General features: G+C 44.9%; 4 protein-coding genes across 4 annotated transcripts in view; 2 read left to right on the top strand and 2 right to left on the bottom strand.

Annotated features, from left to right (window-relative positions):
• Positions 1–4,016: 4,016 nt before the first annotated feature.
• LACBIDRAFT_323732 (uncharacterized protein) lies at positions 4,017–5,049 on the top strand (the record flags this gene model as incomplete). Its single annotated transcript, XM_001877135.1, has 6 exons — positions 4,017–4,100; positions 4,153–4,165; positions 4,296–4,367; positions 4,680–4,718; positions 4,851–4,911; positions 4,971–5,049. The coding sequence occupies 6 exons, from the start codon at positions 4,017–4,019 to the stop codon at positions 5,047–5,049; spliced, it is 348 nt and encodes a 115-aa protein (XP_001877170.1).
• A 1,673-nt stretch (positions 5,050–6,722) lies between these two features.
• Positions 6,723–7,686, bottom strand: LACBIDRAFT_311912 (uncharacterized protein; the record flags this gene model as incomplete). The annotated part of the gene is made up of 3 exons (XM_001876699.1): positions 6,723–6,849; positions 6,900–7,572; positions 7,629–7,686. 3 exons carry the CDS (start codon positions 7,684–7,686, stop codon positions 6,723–6,725), a joined length of 858 nt encoding a protein of 285 aa, XP_001876734.1.
• Positions 7,687–7,927: 241 nt separating this feature from the next.
• On the top strand, positions 7,928–11,116 carry LACBIDRAFT_323730 (uncharacterized protein; the record flags this gene model as incomplete). Its single annotated transcript, XM_001877134.1, has 11 exons — positions 7,928–7,956; positions 8,022–8,319; positions 8,377–8,606; positions 8,826–9,155; positions 9,247–9,265; positions 9,397–9,418; positions 9,473–9,542; positions 9,585–9,703; positions 9,764–10,633; positions 10,676–11,015; positions 11,068–11,116. The coding sequence occupies 11 exons, from the start codon at positions 7,928–7,930 to the stop codon at positions 11,114–11,116; spliced, it is 2,376 nt and encodes a 791-aa protein (XP_001877169.1).
• Positions 11,117–12,646: 1,530 nt separating this feature from the next.
• The window catches only part of LACBIDRAFT_323729 (proline-rich protein), a gene marked incomplete at both ends in the record, with an annotated part of 1,712 nt that continues 1,461 nt past the window's right edge, over positions 12,647–12,897 (bottom strand). The window contains one exon of the mRNA XM_001876698.1: positions 12,647–12,818. Coding sequence (XP_001876733.1) covers positions 12,647–12,818 — 172 coding nt within the window. The remainder of the gene's footprint in view (positions 12,819–12,897) is intronic.

Raw genomic sequence — 12,897 nt, 5'->3', positions numbered from 1 at the left:
ACTACAACTTTTGTAGTCTCAAAAAGCGGACACTACAAACTTTGTAGTCAAGATAACCTTTTGACTCTAACCCTAACTATGTAGTCTAAGTCCACGCTTTTGTAGTCTAAGTTCGACTTTTGTAGTCTTTTGTAGTGTATTAGTAAACTTTGTAGTCTAATTTCGATTTTTGTAGTCTTTTAGAGTGTATCAGTAAACTGTGTAGTCTAACAGTAAACTTGGTAGTCTATATCTGATTCTTATAAGTAGTACAGGATGCACCTTCCTTTTTTGGTCACTTTTCCCATGATACAATAATTGTAGCCCTTTCTTTTAGCTTTCTGAATATACTGAAATCACGTTATTTGGTTTTGTTTTCATAGAGAAAAACACAAAAAAAAAAAAAACACAACGCTTTTGAAATTCCTTTACCTCATATCTCCACAACAGGAGCACTTCAGAACATAATTCAAACAGATTCGGGAAGCTACAGTGTAGGGCTACAACTTTCGTTTTTGACCATTTTTGGTAATTGGTCATGTGACCACCCTCCAGGGAAGCCCATTGCATGGACCCTGACATGTGGGATACATTTGAAAAATCGCAATGAAATGCCCAGGGCTCCATCTGAAAAATCACAATGAAATGCCCGGGGCTACATTTGAAATTTTGCAATGAAATACCCAGGGTATCTATTGAAAAATCACAATGAAATGCCAAGGGTATCTATTGAAAAATCACAATGAAATGCCAAGGGTATCTATTGAAAAATCACAATGAAATGCCAAGGGCTCCATTTGAAAAATCGCAATGAAATGCCCAGGGCTTCATTTGAAATTTTGCAATGAAATACCCAGGGTATCTATTGAAAAATTGCAATGAAATACCCAGGGCTCCATTTGAAAAATCGCAATGAAATGCCCAGGGCTACATTTGAAATTTAGCAATGAAATACCCAGGGATACATTTGAAAAATCACAATGAAATGCCAAGGGTATCTATTGAAAAATTGCAATGAAATGCACCAGGTATCCATTGAAATTTTCCAATGAAATATCCAGGGATACATTTGAAAAATTGCAATGAAATACCCAGGAATACATTTGAAAAATCGCAATGAAATACCCAGGGATACATTTGAAAAATCACAATGAAATGCCAAGGGTATCTATTGAAAAATCGCAATGAAATGCACCAGGTATCCATTGAAATTTTGCAATGAAATATCCAGGGATGCATTTGAAAAATCGCAATGAAATACCCAGGAATACATTTGAAAAATCGCAATGAAATACCCAGGGATACATTTGAAAAATCGCAATGAAATGCCCAGGGTATCCATTGAAAAATCGCAATGAAATGCACCAGGTATCCATTGAAATTTTGCAATGAAATATCCAGGGATACATTTGAAAAATCACAATGAAATGCCCAGGGTATCTATTGAAAAATCGCAATGAAATATCCAGGGCTGCATTTGAAATTTTGCAGAAAATGCGCTGGGTATCTATGGAAAATTCACTATGAAATACCCAGGCCTACATTTGAAATGCCTTTCAAAAAATCCTAAGCATTATAGATATGGCCTCTAGGCTTAAGTCTAAGTTATAGAAATGACTCTCTAGGCTTAAGTCTAGGTTATAGATAAAAGTGGTAGCCACCAGTCAATCTATATAGCAGAGGAATGAGCAGGAGAGACGAAAGACCATCAGAGCTCCAAAATGGGAGATTGTTTGATGGTGTTTATCTCTAAGGCTACGACATCCAACATGTGTCTCTCCAATCCATCGATTTCCCCCCCCCCGACGGAGGCGGAAAGTGGTGGAGAACAAGTGTCAATACGCCAACATATATCTGGTATATTCTATTCAACTTATATCGCGGAGAAATGAGTGACAGAGAGGAAAAACCATCAAAGCTCCAAAATGGGAGATTGCTTGATGGTATTTACACTGATGCCCAAATAGAAAAACAACAGAGAGAGATGAAATATCATTTGCATTCCAGAAAGGGAGATACCTTTTAACAATTTATATACAGGACAACAGAAATACAGTAAAATGAGACACCAGAATGACCTGCATAGAACCAGGTGGGTATAGGCACTCCCTGGGTCACAGGGAAAACTGCATTAGTCCAGGAAATAAGGCCTATGCCTACAGCCATGGGTGATGTAGTCTTCAATTCGCATCTCTGACCGACTCCATAGTGGGTCTTCACACCTTATCTCGTCAGACTTTCGGGTCACACGACGTTAGACACAGTTGGACCCTCACAAAGGTGGACACTGTGGGATCTCGTCGACCAAACTGGTGAGTATTATCTCTCCAAATTATTTTGCTTTACTAAGAAACAATCCCCTACCATTCCCTCACCCACTTCATCACCCGAGCCCCAGTACAACTTGTACCCCTTCAAAGGATCGGACTCCCGTTCACTCTCCAAACCGAGTATGTTCAGCAAACAACCCCGCAACATCTCATCTCGATCTTCATCTTCATCAACTATGTCCATCACACGTCAACTAAACATCGTCGATGGAAGCAAGCTGCCCCCAGGATTGAATAAGCCCATATCGCAAACAATCGCCATACCCACCGTAGCCACAAGTCCCATAACTGTGGAAGGCTTGCTAACTACACCAAGGGAGATCACAACGGACACCTCATCCAGAGTGGAAGGAAAAAGGAAACTATGGCAGCCAAGCGACTTGAGTCCTCTCTCTTTCAATCCCCTTGACAGACCACTGGTATTTGTCACTCCTCCTCTGAACTCCATTCAATTCCACTCCCTGCCCAAACAATTTTGACCAAATTCAGAAGCTGACACTGCTTTCAAAATTGATGTTACCACTATGCTTCAAGAAGCAGAGAGTACCCCTCGTCCCTCGCAATACAGCGTAGGGGCATGGAAAATGGGTATTCCCTTTCTCCCATGTATAGCCTATGGCTGGAATACTGTGACGAAGGAGAGAGTTCGAAATCGACTCAGTCCAGAGTCATGTTCTATGCCACCAAACCTTCCTTGGCATGAGACGAAGTCATAGACAGAGGGCCGGGATCACCAACCCAACATTACATGGTAGATAAAACCCTGTTCGAGCAGATTGTTCGTACTGTAAACGAACTCCAAGTTTTTATCCAACATATGGCTGGTTTAATAGAGGAAAGAACTAAGTACTTTCAAGTAGACCCTGATGATACTCTATTGAAAGTCTTAGAAGGAGCGGAAACTACAAGTTAGCTACACGCAACATGGCTCTGTCTGACTAGTAGGTTAGGAGCAGCCCAAAGATTCATGCTGAAATATCAGCAAGAATACCAGAACACTTCCATGCTGTCCTCACCGGTTTCGACAAACCCCGATATTCATAAGTATATTTCAGAATTATCGGACATAGACGATAAGTTACAGTACATTCATGGCACCATTCGAGGTCTTTACCTTCCCCAGGTTATTCCATATGGAATCCATGGAATCAATGTTGGCTGAGGACCCAGCCATTTTCTTCTTCCATGGACAACATGGAATCCATGTGGAATGATGATGGAATGGCCATGGAATGATTAATTCCATATGGAATTACATGGATTCCACTGGATTCCATATGGAATGCAGACAAGTCCATATGGATTCCATGGATGACCATTATACCATTAGAATACAGTATTTATAGTGTCCTTACTATATTTAAGTAAAATATAATTTTTACATTTAAGGGAATTGAACTCTCAACCTTGTCAATATTAGCAGCGCTCAAGCCAACTGAGCCATGAAGGCATTATTACATGATGAAGTAAAAGTATGTATATACCACTTTCCATCACGTGGCGTCTCAAACATGACAGCTGTGGCTGACGCATTTCCACATTGTTTCTTCCTTCCACCACCACCATCACCATCCACTCCACCATCTCAAGCCACAACCGCCTGCGACATCGACGTCGATGACCACCACCACCACCACCACCACGCTGACAACGCATGACGACATGCAATGTCGTCAATGACCACCCCGCCACTACAAGAGCCACACGATGTGGCAATGCCATGTCACACGGATGGGAGGCGACAACGACAACACGGAACGTCAATGGACGTTCCACCTTGACTCCAGTCCGGTAAGCTGACTGGGTAACCCCCCCAGTCCATCTTTTGACAACAACAAACCAGATGCCACGTCGCGGTCAGTGACATGGCAACCAGACGACGAATGGACACGACAACTGACAAGCCCGCCCACCCACAAACAACACACACGGCCCCACACGACCCCCACTGCCCATGAGTGCCCACAAAACGAAACGAGCACCCAGACACGACACCGAACAATAGGAAGTCACCTCAGCTACAGAAACTCGAAGCCACACTTCAAACCCCTGCACAGAGTAAGTCTTCTACTTGGTGAGGATTCAAAAATCTGACTGCCAGCAAGTTACAAACAATGATGTCCAAACTGTCCAAACTCCCTCTACTTAATAGTTAGTAGCATACATGTATATTTTTTGGACAATCTTCAATTTTTTTTTGGGCTTATTTAATATGAAGTCCTGTGGTGGACATAATAATGAAAGCAGTAAGGCCTCGGCTTCTTTCATGACCCAGTAAACTGTGACTGGCAGAGAAAAGCGGAGGGATCTTGGAGCAACTTTGTCCAATGGAGACCAGCATAGTAACAGCTTGGCATTTATTTCAGGCAGCCGAGTGTGGTTGTTTGAGCCAGACACGTTCCAACATGGGTATGTTTACAAGAAACATTGGTCGGTATAAACTTGGTAGGGATTTTGAACCGGGGGTGTGCATAATATATCTCACTGCCTCAATGTATTGGCAGTAACTGTGAACGTCACTGTGCTCGGCTTCTTGCGAAGTCATGGACCCAGTAAACTGCATGACCGAATACTGGACCATGACTGGCAAAGAAAAGCCAAGGTAATGTTTGAGCAACTTGGCAAATAAAACCTGAGTGAAAACGAAACTCGGCTGTATAGTGTCAACTGGATGGGACCAGGTTGGGCTGATCCACGCTGCATGGGATTCAAAGCTCTTCAGCAGACCCATGACACATGAGCCCATTCCATGAAGAGACAGGTTGACCCAGGATCCAAGGCATATTTAATTCATGGGGTACTAGCTGACTGACCATGTCACCGTGCTCGGCTTCTTGGTAGGTGATGGACCCAACCCAGTAAACTGCATGATGACCGGCAATGAAAAGCCAAGGTAAACTTGGCAAATAAAAATGAGACGGCTGTGGGCTGATCTACAATGCATGGGATTTAGAGCTCTTCAGCTGACCCATGACACATGTTGAGCCCAATCCATGAAGAGATCGGTTGACCCAGGATCCAAGGCATTTTTAGCTATGTCAATTCATGGGGTACACTTCTCAGCCGATGCACAGTACCAGTCCTAAGAGAGTCTTGATGGCTGGTCCACCTTTGATGGGGTCAACTGATCCATGGGCTCATCAGCAGGCACCATCAACTATGGTCTGTTTGTATGGTCAGGGGGCTCAGTATTAGTGGGGTAAGGTAACTAATACCTGTGGTGTTTTCCGGTTTTTTAATGCAACACGTAATGAGCCAGTCAACATAGGAATACATATTGCCTTTAGTAACTTTATTGAAGATTTCTTGAGCTCTGGTGATTATGGTGAGCGCATCAGCACTAAATTCCGAATGGCCATCAATATAGGGTCTGGTCTGTATCAACAGTAAGCACACCTGTAATCAGGGTCACCCTCAAGGGCGTGCGATTCATTGGCTGGTGCCTTGGATTGACCCTTGTTCAAGTTGATGGGCAGAGCCTTTTTCTTGTAGCGGTTACGCTCGTGAGTGCAAATAAGGCTACAGTTTCTGCGCCTGTGAAATGTTAACAAGAAAAGGTGTAGATAATAATATAGTTGTACTTCTCATAATACTTTTTCAAGTTGGCGCATCAAGCAGCAGCCTTCTCCTCGCGAGTGTGGTAGAGGTGTTGACGACCCATGTTGGTGCTAGAGGTGAGAAGAGGTATGTGATTGTGTAAGTAGCTAGTTCATAGCTAATATGATTCTTACGACTTTTTGTCTCTGGCGTGAGCAATTCAACAGCTTTAAAGAAACGGCTTTCGGTTTCAGTAAGGTGTTGAAAATCTGATTTTAACAAGCCCAAAATCAAGAATTTTGGCTTGGGGTAATGGAGGCCATAGTCCAATTGACATTGATGGGTGCTCTGGCATGCGAGTTGAAAGGCGGCCCAAAGCTCAATCTTTTGACTTTTTGAAAATTAGTGTTTAGCTTGAAAACTTTTCACTGTAGGGTGTGTTCATATCTTAAGAGTAACGCTTTCCAAGGAATAAGGAAACAGGTGGATATTGGGAGCTGTATAGTAAATTTTAGTTATGTTCTCGAGCACAGAGACCTCTGTCTATTTTTAGACACCGTCGTATGGACTCTTTCAACATCGCATTCGCAAACTCCCTCTTATATTTTTTAATCGTGCATCTAGACAATAAAAAAAGTCAAGTGAGAACCCAACATTCAGGGTTTCAAACCATGCACAACCGCAGGATTTGACAATCAGAACTCGGTCAACAAAAGAGTGCAACACAAGTCATTTTTTCATTTTGAGCTTGTTTTATTCAGGCATAAGTCACAGACAAGAGGTCAAAATCAACAAATATATTCAGCGGTAGATGATAGTACAGATTACGACAGTCAGCGACATGAGATCAAGAAAAAGTGGATGTGTTCCAGTAATCTATGCGAGGTACACTGCAAACACGGAAGTACGAGCCATCGTCATCCAGTTGTGTCCCTCAGCAATGCTTCCAACACACGAAAAGACAGCGTGACTAACGCCAGTAACTAGGGGCAAGACATTTTCCCTAAACGCGTGCATTAGCCCTTGATCAAACAGATAGTAGGGAATACATACCATCCACTAAAAATGCCAATGTTGCAGCCTCGAGTAACGACATAGAAAGGTGGATTGTCATTGGGTCCTGGAACGTGATAACCGTGGCTGACAGTGACCAGGTGGGGAGGGGGCAACACGGCATTCGACGGTACATTGGGTGGAAGTTGACTGTACAGGGGAAGTGCAGGGCCAACCGCTGCTCCAACAGAAGCTGTGGTAGTGGTGGTGGTGGTGGTGGCGCCATTTGCAACAATGGGGGTAGTCATGGCTGTAATGGATGCAGCAGCAGGGGGAACAGACGCTGCAGCAGGGGAAATTGGAACAACGACAGGAGAGGAAGCTGGTGTAGGCGCCCGAGTTTCCGCAACTGCGGTGGTGGACGCGATGACAGAAGATGGTGCAGAACCGGCATCTGTGATGGGTGCCTGAGTTCCTGCCATTGAGAATGCACAAGTGGCACATTGGAGCAGCAGAAGGGAGGGAGCATCACCCTGGTCCTCATCCTCGGAGTCCTTGAAGTCTTCGTCACTGGCAGAATGAGAACTGGCAGCATTGTCAGTGGCCAAGAGGGAGAAACAGGGCAGCGCAGAAGGGCTGGAGCTGGGGGTCGTGTTGAGAATGGTGAAGGCGTGGACAACCTGCTGGGTATCGGCAGGGGACAACTTCAACAAATTGAGTGCATTTTCAATGTCTGAAATGGGGTGTCAGAGGTTGTCCTGGAAGGAACGACGAGAGTGGGACCCTTACCAGTCATCGTGGATGATGAAGTGGTTGCTTGCACTTCACAATCAGTGATGTCGGTCATTGAGAACAAGTGTTGACAGGAGGGGTAGCAAAAACATAGATGGTGTTGAGACGTGGATTGACAGTTGGGATGAAAAACTGAATATTGAATCCTTACATTGAGGCAGTTTTTAAAGATGAGATGGGGCTTCTGACAGTATTCCCACAGTGAAAAAAAAAAGCTTTAAGGACGACTGATCCATACGTACCTATACGCTTCTGCTTCCCTCCTGCCCCACCTCCCCACCTAAAAGCCAAACCAAATGAGCGATAACATTGACACTGGTGGTGTGTAAGTGCACGGTTGAGCTTGTCTTTGTTTTTTGTTGGGACTGATGTTATTCTGGGAATATTCAGGGTTGCTGCACAGCCACAGCTCTGTCCGCTCCTGTGTAACTGGGCCAAGGGAGAGTGCCTCGCTTTTCTTGAGGGGTACATCTCTGACTACAAGGAGGGATTGCTTAGCAAAAAAAAGTCTGCTTCTATTCTCGACACCATCGTAAACCAATGGTTCACCCACTTCCATTGGTCCATTCCACTTTCTGCCAATGATAATGCAACTGCCACTGTCTTCGCTCTCGACAGCCAAGGCCATGAAATCTTGGGTTCAGCCGACTCGATTCTCAAGGGCCAAGTAATCGAACGGGCGCATACTGTACGTGACCTTCAATGATTGATCAAAATGTATTACACTAAAAGTTTTTTCTTTCAGTCTCTCTACCATTGGTACGAATACCGCTGCAAACGTACGACCACGCTGCTCCCTCGTCCATCCAAAGGGAAGAAGGATAACCTGACCCTCCTCATGGAGAAATTTCTCGGGCGAAGTGCCTTGTCGTCTAGGCGTAGCGCAGGCTGGGAGGTATGGGGAAAGGAACATTTCCCATCAATGAAGGCAGACTTTGAGGCGGACTTCGCTGCAAGCGGTAAACCCAAATCAGTGTGTGCGAGCGCTTGCAATGAGTTCAAATTAGCGTGATGGAAGGAGCTTGACAAAGAGATGCAGGAACATTGGAACGAGACCGCCAAGACAAAGCACGCCATGACCAAAAAAGCAACACAGGATCAATTGCAGAGTTCAGGGCTGCTGGAACCAGCAGAAGCTCAAGCATGAGTGTCGTATATTTTAAACTCAACACAATCTGATCTTTTAACCTACAGTGTTTACAACGAGCTGCCCAATCTGTTTGGAACGTTAATCCATGTCATCGGCAAGGCAGTTGGTGCGGGAACCTCTTCAGGGATTGCGTATGATGACGCGGTCCGTGTATCTATCAACGAAGCGATCCTGGCGAGCTGTAGTGTATGGATAGGTTTGCGTTATGGTGTGAGACCCTTGTTCGAGTATCTAGGAGTTAATCAAGGTCAATCTCTTTACACGAGTTGCTACTTGCTCTGGAATGCCACGAGCGTAGACGAACTCTCCCTTCTCGGAATGCCGCAGAAAGGTGTTAGGAGATTTCCCTCGGGAAAGATGTGCAAACACAATCAGTGCGCAAGGAGAGACACGAGCTCTCCACAGTACGGTATCAACAATTCTACTGACCTTACTTCCGAAACCCCTTGTATACCCGTGATTGAGTCATGAGGACGATGCTCAAGTGCGCAAGTCAGAACAGAGATGATGGTAAAGTTAGATGATTTGTTTACATGTGTGACAAAGTGATATGTACTCGAATGTGACTACTGTGATTGCGTGACGACAGGACTCCCTGAATTGGCATATGGATAGGTAGCGTTGGATAGGAAATATCGTAAGGAAGGGAATGAGAGAAGCTGTAGGCTTAGGTGTTCGTGCCCTGTTACAGTTGGTATGCATATCACAGTCCTGATCGGTGGTCCTGAACCAAAAAGAAAGGGGCAGCTGAACATGGTTGGGTAGGTTCAATATTTTATACCATTTTTGGTGTACTAATGCAGGTTCAGTATTCATGCCAGCAAAAACAAAGCCCCCATCCCAAAAGTGTGGGCACATGCCGAGAAAGAGAAATTTGCCACAGTCTCAGAAGTGTTCCTGAGTTTTCTGTTGACCTGTTACAGTATGTATCCTCTGTTTTACAAATTGTCCATCACTAATTTACACTTTTACCTTACATTAGCTGCCGACGAGCAGTGCGCGCGTGCATTGCCTCAACCAGGAACCGACGCCACTCCTATGCATGCTGGCCCATCCTCCTCGACCCCTGGGCCAGACCCCTCCACTGAAAACTCAACCAAGCCCTCTAATTCCTCGGGGTTAGCAGACAGTGGACGCAAGCAGAAGAGAAGCGCAGAAACGAACTTGAAGAAGGTCCAGAAGAGTCGGCTCAAAGCCAAGAAAGGTAGTATTGCAAAGAAGAAGCCAACTAAATGCTGCAAAACAACAGCCGACACTGAGGCATCAGCGACTGATCCTGCTTTGGAGGATTCGGATCCAGAGCACTCAGGGGAGGATGATGACGATGACGAAGATGAAGACAAGGACGAGGGGGATGAGGATGAGGACGAGGATGAGGATGAGGACGAAGATCAGGACGAGGATGAAGATGAGGATGAAGACGAGCCACAGACAATGACCTGCAAAAGCACCAGGAACACAAGCATGGATCCGAGGTGTTGGAAGGGTGCCAAAGCTGACGTTGATACCATCAAGATCAACATCAGCACTGCCTTCCCATCTCCATCGAACACTTCTGCATTGCCATCTCCGCCGACTGCTCATTCCTTGCCGCCCCCCCCAGTGGATCCCCTCATTATCCTGCCTCGCGCTCCTTCCGTGCCTGGCGGCTTGCTATTGGCAACTTCCCCTCCACCAGCTCCTTTGTCTAACGACAGCCCAACATCTGTCTCTGGTGCACAAGCAGATGCTTCTTGGCCTTCGTGGTTCAAAGATGCCCACCAACTCCTTTCCAGCCAGAATTTGGGCCCAGATTTTACGTTGCTTATTGATCAGCTGACAAAGTTTGAGAAACTCACCGACTTCGCACCAGGTGCACGCTCAGCGTAATTTGGGTCAGACAAACGACCACCAGAGGTCCATTATTGGATTTCCCAAGGATGCACGACACAGCCCAAGATTACAAACCTCGCAGATTTCGAAGAGAATTGGTGGAAATGGTGGAAGGGTTTACAACCACCATGGAGGGCCATGTCTGAGGTGGAAGGCTCGCTTGACCACACTCATCACCCAGTCTTGACAGGTGGCCGCTATTGGTCGGCAATCGACAAACACGGTCACAACGCATTTTTCTCCATCATGGCAACTCTCTTGTGGTGGGGTACAGCATTGTCAAAGCCACCAACTGAAGATTCCAGCTGGTTGGCTGCCGTTGAAGATGTCCAATGGGTGCTTGACAGGCTATTGGATGTCAAGTAAGTTCTCCTTAGAGGTTATTGACACTTGCTCATATTTTATTTCCTGTAGCTCGCCGCCGGCTCCAACTTCGAAGCCATCAAGGTCACATCGACACTAAGTGAACGCTAGCCGCCTCACCCTCCCCCTCTTGTAGCTCGCCACCAGCTCTAACTTCGCAATGCTAGACAAACACTAGCCGTCTCTCCCTCCCCCCATTTTGGCACCTCTTGAACATCATCTTGGCCACAACTCTTGCAAATTCAAACCCTTTGCGCACTTTGTGTAATCGGACTGCATCATACTTATACTCTAATATACTTACATCTTGGACTGTCAAGTAACTTTTGGGCTCGCGTACTGATGTATTGGTTGATCTATCACATACAATCTCACACTTGCGTTATCTTGGACTCTTGTATACTTACTTTGTGTCTCGCATATTTAATTTTGTCTGATTCTTGTTGTACTTCTTGTTGTACTTATATATTTATTGTTTCTTGTTCTTTGTTTGAATGGACTTGAACACTTGGCGTTGTTGGGCGTACACATGATGCTGATACGTACTTGTCGCTCGTGTAAATTGAGGACAGTTGGAAGATTGGACTTGTTGCTGTCGCTTGTGTAAATTGAGGATGGTTAGAGTGCTGAACCAGATTGTGAGCTACTCATCAGAGTGTACGCCTGAAATGGGAGACAACAGCAGGGTCATGAAAAAACTCCAGGAAGATGAAATAGGGTGTGAGAGGGGATAATATTAAAAATTAAAATAGTGACATACAAACACAGAAGACCAAAAATACGGAAGGAAATATGAGGAAGACATATGGGGATTCTGACAGCTGTATGCGTCTTTTGATGCATGGGGGGGAAGAATTGATGTGATGATGCGATGAAGGGCAAAAATAGACACAGCAAAACATTGCAAAATGTGTATTGATGGTGAATTGAAGCAGAGAACATATTTGCATGTGTTCCGATGATGGAAGTGGTTCCCAGAGAACCATTTCATGAAGAGAAGCTATGGGAAGCAAAAATAGGCACCATAAAATGATGAATTGATGGCTAGATCATATAGAAAACATATATTGATGGTAAAGTAAGGTGGATGACATATTTGCATGGTTTCAGATGATGGAAATGGTTTCTGAGGAATCATTTTGGTCAAAGAAGCTGAGGAAACTAAAAATAGCCACATAGAATGATGTATTGATGGCTAAACCATATGGAAAACATTTCTCCAACATGAAGTACACATAAAACCCAATCTAGGGTTATTTTATCCACATGGACAATACTTATCACTCCTCCACCTATTCCTACCGGACTCCTACTGGACTCCTGGATTCCTACTGGATTCCTACTGGATTTTAACATTCTTTCCAGAAAAGCATTTTCACATATGTCTTAATTCCCCCTCCTACTGGACTCCTACTGAACTCCTACTGGACTCCTACTGGACTCCTACTGGACTCCAATTGAACTTAAACAAAGTGAATGCAATGTTTCAGAGATGGGATTCCTACTGGATTTCTACTGGAGTAACCACTTTCTACCTTATGCCACCTTAAAAGTTCATACAAAGCTGATATTTGAACATAAAATATTATATTGATAACTATAGACATAATTATATACAAAAAGTATTTTACTAGGGAAGGGGGTAGAAGGAAATGGGGGTGGACAGGGAAAGGACAGGGAAAAGGAAGGGGGAAGGGACAGGGACAGGGACAGGGACAGGGACAGGGACAGGGACAGGGGGGGAAGGGATAGGAGGGACAGGGGGAGGGGGAGGGGAAAGGAATGGGGTACATGGAAATGGGCTGAAGGGAGAGGGAATGGGGTACATAGAAATGAAAGATAGGGAGAGGGAAAGGGTATAGGGAAGGGGGGAGGGAAGGG

The sequence above is a fragment of the Laccaria bicolor genome, genomic scaffold (assembly GCF_000143565.1).
Source record: "Laccaria bicolor S238N-H82 LACBIscaffold_4 genomic scaffold, whole genome shotgun sequence".
NCBI lineage: Eukaryota > Fungi > Basidiomycota > Agaricomycetes > Agaricales > Hydnangiaceae > Laccaria > Laccaria bicolor.
Note: the sequence above shows the minus strand (reverse complement) of the source record. Positions and strands in the feature narration are given on the sequence as shown.